This window comes from Hemicordylus capensis, chromosome 8 (genome assembly GCF_027244095.1).
Source record: "Hemicordylus capensis ecotype Gifberg chromosome 8, rHemCap1.1.pri, whole genome shotgun sequence".
Taxonomy (NCBI): Eukaryota; Metazoa; Chordata; class Lepidosauria; order Squamata; family Cordylidae; genus Hemicordylus; species Hemicordylus capensis.
The window spans coordinates 14,356,895-14,378,613 of NC_069664.1; the positions used below are offsets into that span (position 1 = coordinate 14,356,895).

The window sequence follows — 21,719 nt, forward strand, 5'->3', positions numbered from 1 at the left end:
GATAACAATAGCTTGATTCAGAAATTATGCAGCAGGAGAGTACAGAGGTCTGTACCCTCGTACATGTGTTTGTGTGTATGATTATACCTGTGGTCATTTCAAAAGTGAACCTGGATACAGGCCCTTCAAATGCATGGTACAGATACCAAGATACTGCTCGTACCTGTGTTCAACATAACATGTGAATGACTGTACCTGAGTACAGATCTGTACCTGCGAATACTGTACACTCATTGTACGAGTGTTGAGCATAACGTGCGAATGGGCCTAATGTGTAAAATCAAGTACGGTTACATGTACCTTTTTGGTAGTTGCACCCCATTTATGGAATAGCCTTTCAGTGAGGTTCTCCTGGCTTCATCACTTTTTCTTTTAGACACTAGGCAAAGACCGTTTTGTTCACTCAGGCCTTTTTTAGATGTGATTGTACCAGGTTTTTGGTTTTTTTTTTTGTAAGTTCTGAATTTGTTTTTGTATTGTATTTTGTATTTTCATACACACACACTTATTTTTGGGTCTGTTATGATTTAATGTGTGTTTTTATCTCATGTTTTAATCTTGTGTTGTAAGCCGCCCAGAGGACAATTTGCTATGGGGTGGCTAGCAAATAAAGTGTTTGATGAGGATGATGAACAACCGGTCCTTAATACCAGTTTCATATTTACAATGAGGGTTATCAAGTGTTGAAACACTGAATGTGTAAGTGCGTTAATTCCTGTACATAGAATTACTGCAGTTCACTTTAGGTTACTAAATACAAAACTATGGTGCAGTGACTCCAATCTGAGCAATTAAAAGAATGGGCTTCTGTGTAGAATGGTGTGCTATGGCAGATTGCCTCAATAAATCAGTTCCTGGCTTCTGATTAACCCAGAGATGACAGAGTTGGTTGCACTGCAGACAAATACCTTTAAACAGCAGCATAAGGTTCCATAACTACAAGTGTAGCAAGCTTTGAAATTATCAGCATCCCTCCGGCAGTGTAAGGAAATGAGGCCTTTGACGAAAGTATCATATTCTGCACAGCCATGGATCAGTCTACACTTGTTGAATTCAGGGTCAAAATAAAAATGGAGGCTTCTCCTTTGCCACTTTGGCATCTCCCACTAGTAGAGTGACCATGCCCTCCAGAAATCTGGGTTTCACCTGAATTTTAAGCATCTCACCCAGATTGCTCAGCCCATCCAGATTCTCCCGGATTTCAGATTTCATTAAAAAAAAAAAAAAAAAAAAAAAAAAAGCTAAGCTCCAGCCCTTGTCGAAGCCGAGTTATGGAGCAAAACATGCAATCACTATTCTGCTCAGAAATTGTTTTTGAATCAATTTACATAATGTGCAAATTAGGCACCCAGATTTGGAAAGCCAAAATATGGCAATCCTAAGCACCAGTCACCAGAAAGGTTGAACCGGGTTTGCAAAATGGTTGACATGGAGGAGGACACTCAGCTGCTACCTGGGCAGAGACACTTTTCAAAGTGGTGGGTCTCTTTATATTTAGCAATAAAGCTAAATTCAGCCCCAGCACAGCATCCCTCCAGTGGCTGTTGCTGTGTCTGTGTGTGTTTTTAAAGACTGTGAGTGCTTTGGGGACCAGGAACCTTCTTATCATTCCTACCCTATGTAAATCACTTTGAGAACTTGCATCGATGTGGAATAAATAATAATAATAAGAACAATTATTATTATTTAAGGAGGGATAAAATCTTAACCCCATTAAGGTCAGGCTCATAGTCTGGGGGAAGCTCCTCAATCCCGGACTTCTCACGAAGTACCTTTTACTTATTTTGGCAGATTTGCCATCTGCAGCCTTATCTGGAAAGGTCCGATGGAGCTGCTGTTATCCCTGGGGGCTGGCCTACTGCAATGTGCTTTATGCGGGGCTCACTATGGAAAGCATTCAGAAATTTCCACTGATACAACAGGTGGCAGTAGGGTCTTAACGGGAGTGTCCTTTGAGAGCACCTCAGCCCAACCTGACATGATCAGCATTGGTCACCAACTTGTTTCCAGGCTCCACGCAAGGTGCTGGCTATGACCTTTGAAGCAGTGCTCCCTCTAACAGGGATTCCCAGATGTTGTGGACTGCAACTCCCAGAATCCCCAAGCAAAGGCCATTGCAGCTGGGAATTCTGGGAGTTGTAGTCATCTGGGAATCCCTGTTAGAGGGAACACTGCTTTGAAGCCCTGAACAGTTGGGGACCTGGCTATCTTGAGGACCATCATCACCCATTTGTGCCTTCCCATATGCTCCAATCATCATCCAAGGCCTTGCTCCCGATGCCTGCACTTTCTGAAGTACAGCAGACACCCAGCAGCAGTAGGGCCGATGTGTTAACTCTGTGGAGTGCCCTCCCCAGAGGGGCCTGATGGAGCCACCTCCACACTTCTTCGGGCATTGCGTCAAAGCCTGGCCTTTCCATTTTTCTTCCGGGGTAGGGTGATGCTTGAATGGTAGCTGGGTGGTAATTTGGAGAGGGGATTTTATTTGTGGATCGTACGGGTTTGTTTTTTAACCTCCCTTTATGATATTTTGTTGAATTGTTAGCTGCCTTTGGTAAGAAAGGTGGGATGTAATGAAGCAATTCACGTGTGTGTGCAGAACTGGGCTAAGGAAGCTCAGCCTGGTCTTGCACGTGTGTCTGTACTGCCAGGATCAGGCCCTATCCTGGTGCTGCCGCCACAGCAACCCGCCTACAGAGCCACACTCCAAAACGAGGTTAGGAGCGTGAGCGCTCTCCTGTTTCGACAATCGTCTGCCAGCTGTGGCAGCTTGCCACCAGGGCGGGCCGATTGAGATTGCAGCCAGAGCTGGCTTGTGCAGTGCATTATGAGAGCTCGGGCGGGGGGCGTCCGGCACCCTGACCTTTGGAGCTACCAGCAGCAGCCAGTAATTGTCTGGGTGGGCGATCTGTCCTGGGAGGAGGCTCTCCTGGGAGGACAGCTGGTCTTGTGGTAGCAAGTATGATTTGCCCCCTCAGCTAAGCAGGGTCCAACCTGGTTGCATATGAATGGGAAGTCTCTAGAAGTGTGAGCACGGTAAGATATTCCCCTTAGGGGATGGAGCCGCTCTGGGAAGAGCAGAAGGTTCCAAGTTCCCTCCCTGGCAGCATCTCCAAGATAGGGCTGAGAGAGATTTCGGCCTGCAACCTTGGAGAAGCCGCTGCCAGTCTGTATAGACCAGGGATTTTCAAGCTTGGGTCTCCAGATGCTATTGGACTTCTACTCCCATAACCCCCAGCCCCAATGGCCTTTGTTTGGGGATTATGGGAGTTGAAGTCCAACAACATCTGGGGACCCAACTGTTGAGAATCCCTGGTATAGACAATACTGAGCAAGATGGACCAATGGTCTGACTCAGTATATGGCAGCTTCCTATGTAGAACCGGATCATCTGTGTGGGAGGTAAGCTTTTTAAGGCTTCCTCCCCGCTCGTCCTCTTGCTCGTGAGAAAGGGCTCAATATGTTTTCAAAATAAAATAAAATAAAATAAACTGGTTATCAGAATCCAGCATCAAAGCATAAGCTTGGGTTTAAAACCTAAGCAAAGAGAAAGCCAGTGAGGAGGAGTGATATTTGAAACATAAATTTGTAGAGTGTCAATTTTTCTCTGCAGCTTGCATTTCTTATTTATAGTTATGGGTAAATCATCATGGCTCAGGGAGGTAACAACTCACATTCCAACAACAAACCTGAGGGTAAGGTTATCACCAAACATTTGCCTCAAGGTCTCCCACATAAACCCAGTCAGCTGAATAAATTTGAACTGGAAAAGGCTTTTAGTGACCCATGGAAGGCAGAATATGACCATATTAAAAGCTTGTAAATGCTTCACATTAGAGTGGAATTAATGTTTTATATTAACGATGACACCCATAATTTCTATGTGAGGTGCTTTGGATTATCTTTAGCTTCTAAGACAATTTGGCGCGCGCACACAAAAAAGCTTTTCAAACCACAATACTTAAGTTTTATGAAGCTGAAAAGTAAATATTCACCTCCCAAAGAGGCTCCACCTGTAAGAATAGAATTGCACCATGTAGTTGTCAAGTTTTAATGAGATAGAGAAAAAGAAACACACCACAGTATGATGTCCTTACCACAAGAAAGAAGCACCAACCTAAACTGAAGCACTTGATCACCATACATTTTACTTCAGGCCAAGTTTACATAGAACACAATCTTCTGAGAAGTTCTCCAGCACCGGGCTCATCAAAACACATAGGAGATGTGCAGGAGCACAGCCATGTTCTTATTTTTATAGAGAAATTCACTTTGAGGTGAGCTGTCTAGTCCACCATGTTTGCCTATTCTTAGGGACACACCTCCATGTGGTGAAACAGAAGGGCAATGACAATCGTTCCTCTCCCTGAAACTGGGGTGACAGATGATCTCTAGATAGACTAATCTGGATAGACCAATCAGGACCAACCAGCTGCAGATTCTATGGCATGGTTCCCAACCTGTCGTCCTTCAGATGTTGTTGAACTACAACTCCCATAAACTACAACAATAAATTGTAGCTGAGGATGATGGGTGTTGTAGTTCAGCAACATCTGGAAGACCGCAGTTTGGGAACCTCTGTTCTATGGTATACGTGGATTTTGCCAGCTAGCAAACCAGATAAAGATTCCCCAACCCAGTTCAATAATTTTAAAAGTAGTGTCTTAACTGATAAGTATTTTCCACTGTTAAACAGCATACATATGTGGAAGCCAAATTTGTCAGAGATTAAAGTTCATTCCTAAAACAGCAGTATGACTTAAAAACAACGCTGAGTTTATTTTTTAAGTATCATGGCAGAAAGAGGTCTAAGAGGATGCAATTTCTGACAGTTCTTAGATACTTACATTTAATTGTTAAATTAATCTTGGGGTACACCTCTGGATCTATAAAGAAAAGATGTACCCAGCTATAGGACTTGAGGAAAAGCATACCAATTCAAACTTTCCTAACTACTTTTCTTTGTTTAGAAAAGGAAGGAGGAGGAGGAGAAGGAAGAACTTGCCATTTAAATTTCCACTAGTAGAGACAGCACTGCTCTGCTTCTGGTTATCATATGCAGGGCCAATATTAGCAAGGTCCTAAAAAACAAACAAACACAAAAACGCAAGTACCATTCCACAGTTATGCTCTTGGCCTTTTTAAGCCTTACTATCCATTCCCATCAAATGTAACTGCTCAAAATTTAGAAGCTTTCAAGGCATAGCATATCTTTTATCAGGCAGAAATATACAGAATGTAACAAAGGCTGAAAATCTCTGACAAGAACCTCAATCACAACATTCATCCAAGCTTCTGGTATGGGAAAGGATATAACTCAGAGCACCGGTTTTGCATACAGAAGGACTGAGATTCAATCACCAAAATCTTCAGGCAGCAGACTGGGACAGGTCTCTGCATTAAACCTTGGAGAGCTGTTGCCAGTCAAAGAGACAGTAAACGTGATCAGGTTCACGCTCTGTGGATGCCTATAAATCCAGTTTTACCACTGGAAGGCCAAATGGCATTGCCTGTCCACACTGATGTATGCTCTGGTGATCTCCAGACTGAACTGCTGGTCTTTGGTAGCAAGCATGAATTGCTCCCTTTGCTGAACAGGGTCCACTTTGGTTTGAAGTTGGATGGGAGACATGTGAGCACGGTAAGGTATTCCCCTTTAGGGATGGGGGGGGGCACTGTTCCCTATAACAGGGATGTCCAGAAGTTGTTCACTACAACTCCCAGCATCCCCAGCTGCAGTGGCCTTTGGCTAGGGATTACGGGAGTTGTAGTCCACAACATCTGGGAATCCCTGTTAGAGGGAACACTGGATGGGGCCAAAACACAGCGGAAGAGCATCTGCAGGCTTGCAGAAGGTCCCAGGTTCACTGCCAGGCATTTCTGGGTAGGGCTGGGAGAAACTCCTCCCTGAAACCTTGGAGCGCCGCTGCCAGTCTGTGCAGACAGTACTCAGCCAGATGGACCAACAGTCTGACTCAGTATAAGGCAGCTTCCTATGCTGCCCTCAAAAACTGCACTCAGTTCAAAATACAGTTGCTCGGCTGCCAACAGGGAGCAGTGAGTGGGATGACGACTACTCCCCAGTGCTTCAACAGCGCTACTGCTTAATTTCAGAACACAGTTCAGCGCGCTGATCCTGTGTGGCTTAGGACCTAATTACCTGCAGGATTGCCGACCGCTACACACAAACCTGCCATAGGCAGAGATAATCAACAGAGGCCTTGCACCAGGTGCCACCCAAGAGTTGGAGGGGACCCTCTTGACCACCAACTTGGACAGCTTTAAAAGGGGCTCAGACAAATTCATGGAGAAGAGGTCTATCAATGGCTACTAGTCTGGTGGCTATAGGCCACCTCCAGCCTCAGAGGCAGGAGGCCTCTCAATGCCAGTTGCAGGGGAGCAACAGCAGGAGAGGGGGCATGCCCTCACCTCTTGCCTGTGGGCTTCTTGAACGTATCTGGTGGGCCACGGTGTGAAACGGGGTGCTGGACTGGATGGGCCTTGGGCCTGATCCAGCAGGGCTGTTCTCATGAAAGCCTCAGCACCTTGGTTTGGCTTAAGCAGGGGAGAGCACGTCTGAGGCCCAAACTGTGATGCAGTGGATGGAATTGGTGCTTTCAGGGTACAACTAGGCCTGATTATGTCTGGCCTACTTAATATTCCTCCTGAGAAGCGAGGATGGCTTCAGCCCAGCAATTCCCAACCTTGAGTTGGTGGGCTCCCCAGAGGCAGCTGATGGGCTACTGTGTGAAACAAGATGCTGGATTAAACGGGCTTTGGCCTGATCTAACAGGGCTGTTTGTATGTTTTGATAACACCCCAGTTCTGGAATGCTCTCACCATGGAGGCTCACTCTTTTTAAAAAAAAATTATAATACTATGTCAAGATTTAAAGAGAGAAAAATGCAGGCCTTCTAACTTTTTCCATCTGTTAGCCTCTCTTGATACTATTGTCATCTTGCCTTGTTTGGCTGTCCTCACTAAGAGGAGCTTTATCATGTTCTTTTCATTGGTATGTCTATTTATAAGCTGTGCTGGAAACCCTCATGTTGAAGGTCAGGATTTTGAAATTTAAAAAATAAAGTAAGTCGTTAGGAACATAGGAAGCTGCCGTATACGGAGTCAGACCATCGGTCCATCTAGCTCAGTATTGTCTACACAGATTGGCAGTGGCTTCTCCAAGGTTGCAGGCAGGAATCTCTCTCAGCCCTATCTGGGAGGTGCTGCCAAGGAGGGAACTTGAAACCTTCTGCTCTTCCCAGAGCGGCTCCATCCCGAGGGGAGTATCTTACCGTATCTTACAGTGCTCACACATCAAGTCTCCCATTCAAAAGCAACCAGGGCAGACCCTGCTTAGCTAAGAGGACATGTCATGCTTGCTACCACAAGACCAGCTCTCCTCTCCTAATTAATATGATGGGCAGTTTACTGTCACCATAATGGCCCACCCTGGGACAGCTGCAGTCTACAAAGCAAGCACTTAGGAAAAAATTTGCTGGTTCACACGACTGTTAAAACCCAAGTGGAAAGTGAGCTACCCAGAATTGTCAGAACTCACACATTTCCCTCCAGCCCTGATTGCTCCTGGTGATCATTTTATCATGAGAACCCACTTGCTGCTCCTACCTGGGCTAATAGCACAGGCTGCAACCATAGACACCTGAGCCCAGAGGTACCATCAGCAAAGGACACACTAGCCTCCAAAGCACACTCTATGCTCCAGCCGCCTCCTGCTTCCTCGTGGCCAGTGGGGGTGGGGGGGCAGCCGATTATGTTGTGGCAATTTTCCAGCCACAATGGTTGCGTGAGCAAGCCTAGTGGATGCGGAGGCAGCATTTCTGCAGGTCTCCCCATTTACAACAGTGGGGATCCTTCTACATCCTCCGCTTCATAACGATGCGGGGGGCCTGCTTTAAAGTGCACAGCAGCCCAGTGGAGGATCATGATGGGGATGGTAGGCTCTGCATTCTGTCAGCCAGCACAAATAAACAGCCTACCTTTTAAAAGTCACCTTAAGTGGCGTAGCGGGGAAATGCTTGACAAACAAGTGGAAGGCTGCCGGTTCGAATCCCCGCTGGTACTATATCGGGCAGCAGCAATATAGAAAGATGCTGAAAGGCATCATCTCATACTGTGCAGGAGGTGGCAATGGTAAAGCCCTCCTGTATTCTACCAAAGAAAACCACAGAGCTCTGTGGGTGCCAGGAGTGAAAATCGACTCGACGGCACACTTTACCTTTTAAAAACTCATCATTGTGCAACACTTTCAAATGATCCGTTCATCTGCTCAACTTCAGCCCTCCTGCAGATGCTGGCCTACAATTCCCAAGATTCCAGGCTACTGGCCACTGTGGCTGAGGATTATGGGAATTCTAGTCCAAAAACAGCTGGGGGGGGGCAGGTTATGCTGAGCATGTCTGCCTTAAATTGATCAAATACTGGTTGGACATACCTGGTCTAAGAGTCCAAATTTGGGGTAATCCTCCTCTGGATCTTTGCTTCCTGGGTCTGGATGCTCTTTCACCAAGAAGACATCTCTTTCTTTACACTGCAGTAGAACATTTAAACAGCAAAATTGGCAGCATATTCAAAAGTCCTTAGCAAGTGTGGGATTTCTTGTTGCTGTTTGTTTTACTGTGGGCCAGTAGCCCACAGGGCTCCAGGGTACAGCCCACAGGATACAGGGACCAGAGCCCCTGCTAGCTGTGAGCCAATGTGGTGTACTTGCTAGCTGGTTAGGTTAGGGTGTTTGACTAGGAGCAAGAAGACCAGAGTTCAAATCTCCGTTCAGGAATGAAACTTACTGGATGACTCTGGGCCAATCACTTCTCTCTCAGTCTGATTTACTTTACAGGGCTGGTGTGAGGATAAACATAACTATGTACACCATTCTGGGCTCCTTGGAGGAAGAGCAGTGTAAAAATAAGTGAATTTCTTGCTATGGTATACAGGAGGCTTTGCAGCAGGACAGAGGAACCAATTAAAAAAACAGGTAGAAATGAAGCGTGGGGCAATGCAGTGGGGATATTTTCATGTCAATGGTTCTTTTAATTTCAATCTGTTACCAAATCTTATTCATAAAGATGGTGTTATTTTGTTCTTTCCAACCTCATTACTCACCATTGTCTTCACAATATTGTTTGGCCATGTCATCTTTCCTGGTCTTTGCCGGGTAGTCATACACTCCCAGTACTTGTCAATAAAGGGTATGATATCCTGAATGAAACCAAAGGGAATCGATTATGAAATATAAATTTCACTAGCAGACAAAATATTTTAGATACATTCAATGATCTATACAGTTCTAGCATTTTACATATAGATTGTATAGGGACATAGGAACCTGCCTTCTACCGAGTGAGACCATTGGTCCATCTACACAGACTGGCAGCGGCCTCTGAGGGTTTAATACTGGCTGCACAAGAACAGGCACTAAGAACAAATGCAATAAGAGCAAAAGTGGAAAAATCAACAACAAACAGCAAGTGCCGCCTTTGTAAAGAAGCAGATGAAACCATGGACCACCTAATCAGCTGTTGTAAAAAGATCGCACAGACTGACTACAAACAAAGGCACGACAAGGTATCAGGGATGATACACTGGAACATCTGCAAAAAATACAAGCTACCTGTAGCCAAAAATTGGTGGGACCATAAAATTGAAAAAGTTGTCGAAAATGAAGATGCAAAAATATTATGGGACTTCCGACTACAAACAGACAAACATCTGCCACACAATACACCAAATATAACTGTAGCTGAGAAGAAAGAAAAACAAGTTAAAATAATCGACATAGCAATACCAGAGGATAGCAGAATAGAAGAAAAAGAAACAGAAAAAAATCCCAAAATACAAAGATCTACAAATTGAAAGGTTGTGGCAGAAAAAGACCAAAAATAATCCCAGTGGTAATTGATGCCCTAGGTGCAATTCCAAAACAACTTGAAGAGCACCTCAACACCATAGGGGCCACAGAAATCATCATCAGCCAATTACAAAAAGCAACTTTACAGGGAACAGCCTATATTTTGCGACAATATCTATAATAACCAACAGTATTGATGATAAAATTCAGCCATCCCAGGTCCTTGGGAAGGACTTGATGTCTGGATGAAACAAACCAGTCAATAGCACCTGTCTGACTGTGTAAACAAGAAATAATAAAGTAATAATAAACCCCTCCTATATTCTACCAAAGACAACCACAGCGCTCTGTGGTTGCCTGGAGTCGACACCCACTCGATGGCACAACTTTTCCTTACCACCAGACCAGTTCTCCCATTTCCAGCATTTTATATCAGAAAAAGGCGGCGATGTTAGCAAGTGTAGGCTGCATGAGAGCTTTCTGTAAGTGTATTTACTTATTAATTACAAGGATTTATACTCTGCATTCCTACTGAGGCAACAGCTGAGGCAAATAAGCAATAATCTCATAAATGTCCATAATTAAAATCTATCTAGCATAAGAAACAATAGCCCTAGTTGTAAAAGGATAAGAACAGCACCAGTCAAAAAATCAAGTTGTTATTTACTTGCAAATTCAATCTGTGTCTTCCAATGTAAAAACAAACAAAACAACAACAACAACAACACTTCACTGATTAAGGCAAGGCTGTGCAATTTCGGCCGTCCCATCATGCCAGACTACTGGCAGCTGTATATTCATGTCTCAAGCTCAGTGTGGGCTGTACCACTTCAGATTCAAATGGTGTGTGTGTGTGTGTGTGTGTGTGTGTGTGTGCGTGTGTGCGTGTGTGATGACTGAATCATATTCCATACAGAGAACCAGCAGTAAGGGTGAAGCGTCTAACACAGTGTTCCCTCTAACAAGGATTCCCAGATGTTGTGGGCTACAACTCCCAGAATCCCCATCTGCAATCGCCTTTGCTTGGGGATTCTGGGAGTTGTAGTCCACAACATCTGGGAATCCCTGTTAGAGGGAACATTGGTCTAACAGCCCAGCCTTCTTCCAGACATGCTAGTTTTCTAAGATGGAAGAGAGTTCATGAGAGTTGCTGCGTTCACACATAATGCAGAACCCAAGGTTCCTCCAGCCAGAGATATGGAGGGAACTTGAAGTTGGCACTGTGGACGATCACATCTCTTGGTTTGTTGGAAGCAGCCGGGTTCCGTCAGAGGCTCGTCCTCTGGCTGGGCTCCGTGAGGCCCTGGTTGCTATCCCAGCCTGCCTTGCACTGCCCTTCAACTGGACTTCCAGCCATTGGTCTCAAAGGCAAAGGGTGTGGGCTCACCAGGAACAAATCATGAAGAGTGTAAATTTAGACATAACTAGAGATGTGAAGGCCTAGGGAGGGAAATTGGGGGGGAAACAGGTTTGGGGGCAGTTTTTTTCAGGGGGGGGAATACCCCCATCCCCCGTCCCACCCACGCATCCCTGGTCTTCACATCTCTAGACATAATGTGCGTCTCAGGGCAAGCAGCACTTGGCCTGGCAAGCCAACTTCAAATCTTGGTCACGCAGTCAGGTTTGAGGCCCCAAGTGAACCGCTGGTTCCTGCCCTGGTGTGCCTTGACATGGTCACAGACAAGTCAGTCACTAACTGCAAGTAGGTTCTGCATGCTGTGTGAATCTGCCCAGTACATAGGAGCACTCAATCACATGATCCTCCTCATTACAAACGGAGAATCTCTCGGTTCGTCATTTCTTCTTCATAAGGAACAGTGTGGTTCCCTATAAAGAAGTCATTACAAACAGAGAGTCCACAATACATAACAATTCCTTGAAAGTCACCCCTTTGCCCAATTGCTTTGGTGGTTGGGTGGTGGTTGGCACTACCCAATCTGTTTTGGTTTCCCTAGGTGCTACCCACGGGGAATTATGGCCAGTTCGAATCCCCATGATTCCCTATGGCAGAACCGTTTAGAGCCAGTTTAAGCCTAGTTCAAGCTCGAACCGAACCACAGGTCAGTTCAACTGAACCAGTACTCGAACCGATTCAAGCCCAGTTCTAAATTGAACCAAACCACAAAATCTGGTTTTGTGCACATCCCTATGGGACAAGGACCAGTTTTTATCCTCATCCCATCTAGAAATCATCTACCATAGGATTCCGGGCACTCCGAATGCTCTTAAAGAATTGATAATGGAACCATACCTTGTCTTTTGAAAACATTGTTTTTGGATGTTCATCTTGGGTCCTCGACTGCCAAGTTAGGTTGGCCAGAGCACTAAGACACATTTCCTTCAGATCTTTACGAAACAAAAAAAACACAGAAAGGAAATCACCATCCTTAGATGCATTCTATAGTCAAAATATTTTCTAGATAAACTCCAGGATGATTAGAAGATTATGAATGAATTGAGAAGAATTCAGAGAGTCAAGAGGATGGATGATGAAGTTGTTAGCACAGAAGGGAGAAATGGAATAACATTACTTAATTTCAATGTATTTATAATTTCATAATTATAAATTATAAGTATTTATAATTTCAATGTATTTCCTGCTTTTCTGTTATTTTAACAGATTCAGCTGACAATCTGGTTAAAATCCCTATTAAAAATAAAATGTCATAATTGAAACATGGATAGGACTATCATAATAGATTCAAGAACAAAACAATAAATCAATTATAAGGTCCCATGCAACAATCATACTGAGTGTCCACTGCTCCAACATGTAATAATCAGTTTATGGTGTCTTGCTTCCAAAAACAAAGGATCATTCCCTGACCACAAGCATCCATGCTAGTGGACAATGTCACCTTCTGAAGAAAAGAAGGAAAGAAAACAGGCTCAGGTTTCCCCAATAATTTGCCCTTGCTTACTTGCTTGTTTTCTTAAGAAGTAAGTATTTCCGCTGTGATGACAAACATTACAATGGAAACTGTAGTTGGTCATAAAAGGCAGACAGGATCTGGAAAAAAAAGAGACCACAAACACAGTGCTCCTTTTACTGCTTCACAATAGATAACAAGTACTTGTCTCCAAAGGGAGGAAGATCTCCATATTTAAGGATGTCTCCAGCAGCGTAATGAATCAGAATTAGCAACACACAAGATAACTAAAATGAAGAAAATTAAAAACTAATTCTGTTTTCCCCTTTAAGGTGGGTCACCTTAATAAACCAGATTTTCGCCCTCCCAAGCTTGCAGAGAGACAGATCTCTACTCTGCTCTACACAGATGATGCAGCAATTCTCTCCAGGACCCCCCTAGGTCTCAGAAGAAGAGGGCCCTTGTCCAATACTCTGAGGGCCCTTGTCCAATACTGCAAGGAAGACCAGTTGGAAATTAACAATCACAAAACCAAAATTATGGCCTGTGCTAAGAGACCCAAGATACACTCCTGGGGTATAAACGAGCACAAAATCAAACAGGTCTCATGCTTTAAATCCCTGGGGGTGGTCTTCCATGCCTCCGGCACCAGAAAAGCTCACGGCTCTCACACTACCCAAAACACACAGAGGAGCACCTCAGCCATCCTAAAATTCTTCCAACCAAGAGGAAGCCTCTACATACCTGCAGCCCTTAAACTGTTTGAAGTCAAGCCACTGGCGCAACTCCCCAATGGCGCTCAACTGGGCCCTTCCTCCAACTCCGCCCCATTGGAGCTTGTCCAGTCCACACTCCTAAGAACAGTTCTCCAAGTACCACGGCATGTCTCTAACACTAGCTTACGTCTAAAAGCAGGTCTGGTGAAAGTGGAGGCCAGAGTTTGGATGGCCATACTCAACTACTGGTTAAGTTTATCCCTCATCCCACTGGGTCTAGTCCCCTAACAGTACAGGACAACTATGAGTCCACCTGGTAATGGACACTTCCGACAAAAATGTCATCCCTGGGGCTCCCCCCCCCCCCGCCACTTCCCATGGGTTAAGAACAGGCAAAAACAACCATCAACCAACACATAACGGACATAGAGCACCAAACCAATTGAGGCAAGGTCCTGAATTTCCTCATCCATGAAAGACTAAGATATATGGCATTTCCTGCTGTATGCCTCAGGCAGCTGGAAGCCCCAAGACACAGAAGGGCCTTTATCCTGGTTCACTGTGGTGCCCTTCCTTTGGCTGTGCTAGAAGGCGGATACAGGAAGATCCCCTTCTCAGAACACCTGTGCTCCTGCGATTCTGGGCAAGCTGAAACAACAGAGCACGTCCTCCTCCACTGCCCATTCTACAGAGACATGCGTATCGCTCTCATCCTTCCGCTATTAATCAGGTCGCTCAAGCCAATTCTTCACCTCTCTCTCCTGCTAGGGGTGTGCACAGAACCGCCACACTGCGGTCCGGCACTGGGGCGGGGGGTTGCTTTAAGAGCGGCGGGAGGGTTTACTTACCCGTCCCGCCGCTTTCCGCCGTGGCGCCGTAATTAGTAGAGTAATTGGGGCGGCAGGATACCTCCCTGCCGCCCCTTCCCTGCTGCGGCTCTGCAAAGCTCCCAGTAATGCTTTGCACGCACACACATTGTGCGCACGCTTCACATCACTGACGTGAAGCTAGTTTAGTTTTAAACTCTGTAGCATTTTATAGTTTCACAGATTGATTTAAAGATGTTAACAAAGCTTTTATATAGTTTCACTCATTTTACACTCATTTTACCAGCAGTTTTAAGATAGTTCACCACAATTTAACAGTAGCTGTATAATAGTGCTAGCCTTTCTACTCTCACAGTTCCGGGCATAGCCTGTTTTAATGCTGTTTGTGTAATCTACTTTATGCTGGTCAAAGACTATAATAAAGATTGGTTGGTTCGTTTTCACCCCCTATGTATAATCATACTTGAATATCAGGTTCCAGAATGGCTGAAAGAGTCTAGAAAGGCATACGAAAAAGGACTGGTCAGATATAAGAAAGTTCTATTGAACTTTCCCACAACACACGGACCTGTATCCCAATTTTAACTCAGTGAAACTGATGTTTCTACCCTGCTCCAAGTCCAATCCCAGCTTGACAAATGCTAGGAGCCTAGGAATTTTACCATGGTGCCTAGACTAGGATATTCAGAGGTAGAGATATTTAATAAAATCTTTATTAGACCCGGGCAGCCCAGTTACTGTTCTAAATATCTGTTATATATTTTGAAGTGTGTGTTTGTGGATTTGCTTGTGCAAAATAAGTCATATTCCCAATGACCTACAGATACCAAATTTTGCATAAACAATCCTGCCACTTAAATTAGCTGAATACACTACTTAATACACCAGAATCTGCTGAATGGAAAAAAATATTTTTGTTTTTCCATTGGAAAACAGTCATGAGTCCTACAATTAGAGTTCTCTCCTTTCTCCTCTCCAATTCATAAAAATATTGGCTAACAAAATTAAAACTGAGTCGTCTATTCAACTGACATTTTAATGCAAATAAATTCTTTACTGTTACAAATAACAAAATAACTCAAATTAGTTCCGGAAGGAGTAATGGAAATGGAGTTAGAAATTAGTTAATATGAAAAGAGATTTACTCGATAGGAGTTACCCTTTTCGGCATTCATATTTGTTCTTAATTGCTATAAGTTTGATCTATGCAAAAGGTCTTTGCCCAGTCAACAAAAGAACTCACCTGTTGATGTTAATGATAAATGGGGCAAAGAAAAACACACACACAAACACCCCCTCAGAACGTCCATCACTAAGTCCATTAATTTTGTCAAGTGCGCGGTGGCAACATTTTGGGGCTGTCTCCTAGATCCAAAGACCTGATCTAAGCAGATGAGAATCAGCGGCACCCTGGTTCACTTTCAGTGCACCCTGGTTCACTTGCTCGAGTCATCCTGTCTCACAGGACATGTTTGGACTAGATGGCTTTTGGGGCCCTCTCAACCCAGATCTGAAGCCAATCTTCCTGTTTCTGAACAAGCTGGCTGACCTGCAGATTAGCTTTAAAATCAGTTTGTTCAAATACATATGGTTGCAAAATCCTTTTGGCACAGTAAATGCCCACCATCACACTGCCTCTTAACAAAAGGGATGAGTTGTAGCTCAGTGGAAGAGAATCTGCTTGGCATGCAGAAGACCCTGGTTCAATCCCAAGCATCCAGGTACAGTTTGGAAAGACTCCTGCCTGAAACCTTGAAGAGCCGTTGCCAGTTAGTATATATAAGAAGAGCTCTGCTGGATCAAGTCCAAGACCTATCTAGCCCAGATAGGGCTAATGAAACCCAGGATGGACCCTGCTTAGTAAAGGGGACAATTCATGCTCATTACCGCAAGATCAGCTTTCCTCCCATTAAAATGCACATATTAAATGACAGATGAACGTTGTTCCTAAATTCACATATAAACATAGGAAGCTGCCTTATCAGATCATTGGTCCATCCAACTCAGTGTCATCTGCACTGACTGGCAGCAGCTCTCCAGGGTTTCAGGCAGGAGTCTCTCCAAGCCCTATTTGCAGATGCTGCCTGGGATCGAACCTGTGATATTTTGCATGCAAAGCAAATGCTTGTCCACTAAGCTAAGGCCTGTCCCCCCATCCACACCATTTGAGCCTTCAGTTCTTGTGGCTGGGGACAACAGGAGCTGTAGTCCAACATCTGGGGACTCAAGGTTGGGAATTGCTGGGCTGAAGCTATCCTCAGGAGGAATATTAAGTAGGCTGGACATCATCAGAGCACCAATTCCATCCACTGCATCACAGCTTGGGCCTCAGACGTGCTCTCCCCTGCTTAAGCCAAACCAAGGGGCCGAAGCTTTCATGAGAACAGCCCTGCTGGATCAGGCCCAAGGCCCATCCAGTCCAGCACTCTGTCTCACACAGTGGCCCACCAGATGCCTTCGAGAAGTCCACAGTCAAGAGGTGAGGACACGCCCTCTCTCCTGCTTCTGCTCCCCTGCAACTGGTATATAGAGGCAGCTTGCCTCCAAGGCTGGAGGTGGCCTATAGCCATCAGACTAGTAGCCATTTATAGAGCTGTCCAGTGTAGACAATACTGAACTAGATGGACCAAGAGTACAACCTGGTAGAATGCTAATTCCCATGCAACAGCAAGGAATTTTACAATTTTAACTAGGCACTGAAGCCTTTCATTAAATCAATCTCTTCAGCTCCTTCCGTTCAGGCTGAGCCAGCAAAATCATCTTGACCAGCTTTCATGCTTAGTCAGCTTAAACCAAGGTTGTAAACACTTCAGGGAAATATCAGCATGCAACCCGAAGCCCAACACTTCATGGAAATGCAAGAAAAATGTAAACACAGAGGTCTGCGATCCCCAAATGAGAGCCTCTGGGGTGGCCCATCTGAAACGGCTGGGTTTACTCCAACGTAAGTGGGTTAAGGATTCCAGTTCTAGTGTGCTGTGTTTAGAGTATAACTGGTTTTATTATTGCTTACACAGGTCTTGGTGTGCTCGATGCTAAACAAACAAGTCAGGAAGCAAGGTCCTGGCCACAAAAAATTTAATATGCCTCAGAGTGACTACCTATAAAAAGTCCAAAAATGTGGGGTTAACAATAATCCTATAAAATAACCCTGGTTGCTACAGTAGCCAAGGTGGGACACAAATTCATGCTTAAGGTTATTTCCATGCAAGCCACAAAACGGATATTTAGGAGTAGAGATTCTGTACTGCCGCCGCTCGTTGACCTCACAAGAATCATGCTACGGATTCGAAGAATTCTTGTGCAAGGCCAGATACTTAACCATTTGATGATGGCTTCAAAGACTGTGAAATTCTCTGGATGTTAACAGTGCAATGTACCATTTCCTGCAAACCTGAATGAAGAATTAAGAGTTCTGCCCAAGTAATGACTAATTGGTAATAATTTGGAGGTATTAATTTGTATATCTCCTGATCTTTCTAGTTTTTTGGTAGAATTTTAACATGGACCTTTTAACACTGGACACTCAGCTTTTGACTGGTTATGTAGAGGACATTTTGCCGTATATGTTCCAGTTGCTTGTAAGTTGGAACAGTCAATAAAGATCTACTTTCTACCTTACTAAATTAAGTCAAATTTCTTATCCAGCATTTTTTCATTGAATTGGAGCTGGAGGGCACCTCGTAAGCCATCATCTCTCTGATCAATACAGAGTATCGAGAGCGAGAACATTCCCAATAGATGCCTTTGCTTAAAAGGTGTGACCAGAGTTGGAAAAGTCAGACTTGATCTCAGTCACTGATGTTTTGGTAACATCCAGATTGGACTACTGGAATCTGCTTATGTGGGGCTCCCCTTGAAGACTGTTCGGAAGCTTAAGCTGGTTCAGAACGCTGCTGCAAGGATGCTCGTGGGCGCAAGTCGGCATTCTGCGGCAGCTTCATTGATTACCTGTCCGCATCCGGGCTAGATTCAATGTGCTGGTCTTGACCTTTAAGGCTCTATACGGTTTGGGGCCAGGGTACCTGTCAGACCGCATTCACCCATATGAACCTGCCAGGGCCCTCTGCTCATAATCTCAGGCCCTGCTCATGGCCCCGCCACTAAAACAGATCTGGTTGGCGGAGACTAGAGACAGGGCCTTTTCGGTTGTGGCCCCTCGGCTTTGGAACACCCTCCCTGAAGAGCTTCGCCATGCTCCCTTCTTCAGTGTTTTTAAAACACAACTAAAAACATATCTTTTAAAAGAGGCTTTTTAATGCTCCGTCTTTGGTTATGTCTGGTCGGATCTTTAATTTTTATAATTCTCAATTTTTAGCTATTAAAATAATTTTTAATTTGAAACTTAATTCTGATCGTGTGGTTTTAGTCTGGACTTTTAACTTGTTTATTTAATTTGGTTAATTTTGCTAGTTTTACTTTACATTGTATCTATTTTATTGTTGTGAGCTGCCCCAAGCAGTAGTATACTGGAGGAGCAGGGTATACATACTTTAAATAAATAAAATAAAAGAACTCCAGTAAAGGAGAGTCTCCTCCTGGGCAAGTAACTGGTTTCATTGTCTTATTATTAAAATGTTTCTGCTAGCATTCACATGAAGTTTACACTCTGGTCAACTCAAACCCATTAAGATATAATTTGGCTAATTTTGGTCTATGACCGTAAATAAACATGACTGACTGACTGATATAATTTGGCTCTTTGCCCTCTTCTATATGACCGCCCTCGAAGGATTTGATTGATTCTTCTTAATTGCTAGTACTTTTAACACCATTTGAGCAAACCAAGTCCTTGACATCCTACATATTTTCCTGGAAGTTTAGCACAACGTCTGTTTAGAAGCAAGCAGTTCGCTAAGCCCGCGCTGCCCTCTTCTGGAATTACACACATGTAATATATTGGCTGGCATCTTAACAAAGCGGCGCAGAAGCAGCAGCTACAGGGACGTCGTGGGATCGTCCATGCTGCTCTGTCTGCCTCCAATATGTAAACGTTCTGCAACACAGCAAGCAGGTGCTTCTTCCAGAGTACTCTCCTACACACCTGAAGTCCTCTATCGCAGTGGAAACACATGCTTCTGCTGTGATTAGCAATGTGCTAATCACATTTTCCGGACCTCCGGACCGGAGGTCCTTTTCCGGACCTCCAGACCGATTCGGCAGTCCGAACGGTTCGGTGGTGGTGGAGTTACCATTAAGGTGCAGGGAGGGTGCTCTTACTTACTTACACACACACACACACACACACACACACACACACACACACACACACACACACACATTTCCCCCACCCAAAATCGCTGGCACAGGGTGACAGTGCACCCTCGTCATCATGGTCAATGGCAGATCAGAAGTGGCCAGTGAACATGCACACACACGCACCGACCACTTCCAGTCTGACGCTGACCGGGGCAGCAAGAGGGTACGCTGCTGCCCCGTGCCAGCAATTTCGGGCATAGCACCAGTGGGGGAAACGCAGCCGGGGGGGGAGGGTTTAAGAGCACCCTCTCTGCTCCTTAAAGGTAACCCCATGTCACTGCCAAACCGGCCATCTGCCAGTTCATGCACATGCCAAGCTGTGGCAGAGAGCTCTGGGAGCGCAAGAGAGTGCTCTGGAAAAGGAGCCCGCTCACAGAGTTGCAGAACAGCACACATACACTGGAAGCAGATGGCCCAGTGGGGCTGGTTCCGCTGCATCCCCACAGCTGCTCCTTATAGGCCTGCTTCATTAGTCAGGACATCAGCCGCTGAGTCTGTTTCTCACATAAAACTTGACGAGAGTTGGAACCAGTGTTTCCGGTCAGAAGAATTCCCAGAATGTTGTTGACTACAACTCCCAGAATCCCCAGCTGTTATGGCCTTTGGCTGGGGATTATGGGAGTTTAGCCAACAACATCTGGGAATCCTTCAACACTCAACAAGGTCATCGGGGGGACAGGGATGCTCCAAGTGGTGACAGTGAGAGAGGCGTGCCTGTTGTGCACGCGGGACAGGGCCCTTCTCAGTTATTGCCCCCAGACTTTGGAATGCTTTCTGAGGGGGCGTCTGCTCCCCAGTCTCCCTCACATTTGTTAGAAAGCAAGTAAAATCTTAGCTTTTTACCCAGGCTTTTATATGAGTGTTTGATTGCTGCTGCTTTTTATCTTACCGTTATATTGTACATGTTTTTTAAACTTTTAATTAGATTTATTGCAGTAATGGACTGGATGAGGGTGAATAAGCTGAGACTCAATCCAGACAAGACAGAAGTACTGTTGGTCGGTGAATAATATTCAGCCTGTTCTAGATGGGGTTGCACTCCCCCCAAAGGACCAGGCTCTCAGTACAGGGGTGCTCATCAATCCAGCACTGCCACTAGAGGCTCAACTGCCTTCTGTGGCTTGGAGTGCCTTTTATCAGCTAGGCCAACTGCGACCCTACCTGGACAGAGACAGCTTGGCCAGAGTTACTCATGCTCTGGTAACCTACTGCTTGGATTACTGCAATGTGTTGTATGTATGGCTGCCTTTGAAAACGGTCCAGAAACTGCAGCTGGTACAAAATAGGGCTGCAAGATTATTAACTGGGACTGGACGTTTTGAGCATATTACGCCAGTACTTTGTCAGCAGCACTGGCTCTCAGTCTGTTTCTGGGCCCCATTCAAAGTGCTGGTTTTGACCTTTAAAGCCCTAAATGGCTTGGTAACCCTAAATGGTTACCTGAGAGAGCGCCTTGCCCCATATGTCCCAACCCGGATCTTAAGATCTTCTTCAGAGGCCCTCCGCTGGGTGCCCCTGCCAAAGGAGGAGAGGCGGATGGCTATCCAGGAGAGGACCTTTTCGGTGGTGGCACCCTGTTTATGGAATAGCCTCCCCAGTGAGGTTCTCCTGGCTTCATCACTTTGTTATTTTAGATGCTAAGTAAAGACCTTTTTGTTAATCGAGGTCTTTTAAATTCTGATTTTCAGTTCAGATTTGATTTGATTTTAAACTAATTTTAAAATGAGTTTTTAAACTGCTTTGCTTTGCATTGCATTTCTTATTTTCTTTTCTCCTTTTTTGTTCTGATATGATTTAATATGTTATGTGTTCTTATTGTACGTTTTAATCCTGTGTTGTGAGCCACGCAGAGAACAATTTGTTATGGGGTGGCTAACAAGTTTATTATTATTAGTAGTAGTAGTATTTTTATATTCCAATTTAATTTTTATTGTGCAGTTTTTGTAGTTTTATATTGTTTTAAATGTTGCAAACCGCCGTGATATTTTTTTAATGAAATGCGGTATAAAAATTCAACAATAAACAAATAAATAAAATAAGAGCCTCCCCATCTCTGGAAGTTTTTTAAAGGGCTGTTATAAAATGCTTGACTAAAAAGCAGAAGGTTGCTGTTTCAAATCCATGCTGGTATGTTTCCCAGTCTATGCGAAACTCCTATATCAAGCAGCAGCAATATAGGAAG

The 21,719-nt window shown here is 44.6% G+C and overlaps 1 protein-coding gene across 4 annotated transcripts in view; it reads right to left on the reverse strand.

Annotated features, from left to right (window-relative positions):
• ASH2L (ASH2 like, histone lysine methyltransferase complex subunit) overlaps positions 1 to 21,719 on the reverse strand; it is a 45,803-nt gene that overhangs the window by 17,849 nt on the left and 6,235 nt on the right. The window contains exons 4-10 of one of the 4 annotated variants that reach the window (XM_053269983.1): positions 12,787 to 12,875; positions 12,117 to 12,211; positions 9,121 to 9,216; positions 8,453 to 8,548; positions 5,006 to 5,081; positions 4,848 to 4,886; positions 3,996 to 4,013 (exon numbers count right to left, since the gene is read on the reverse strand). In XM_053269983.1, the coding sequence (XP_053125958.1) occupies positions 3,996 to 4,013; positions 4,848 to 4,886; positions 5,006 to 5,081; positions 8,453 to 8,548; positions 9,121 to 9,216; positions 12,117 to 12,211; positions 12,787 to 12,875 (509 nt within the window). The remainder of the gene's footprint in view (positions 1 to 3,995; positions 4,014 to 4,847; positions 4,887 to 5,005; positions 5,082 to 8,452; positions 8,549 to 9,120; positions 9,217 to 12,116; positions 12,212 to 12,786; positions 12,876 to 21,719) is intronic. The other 3 variants (XM_053269984.1, XM_053269986.1, XM_053269985.1) reach the window with 3 other exon arrangements.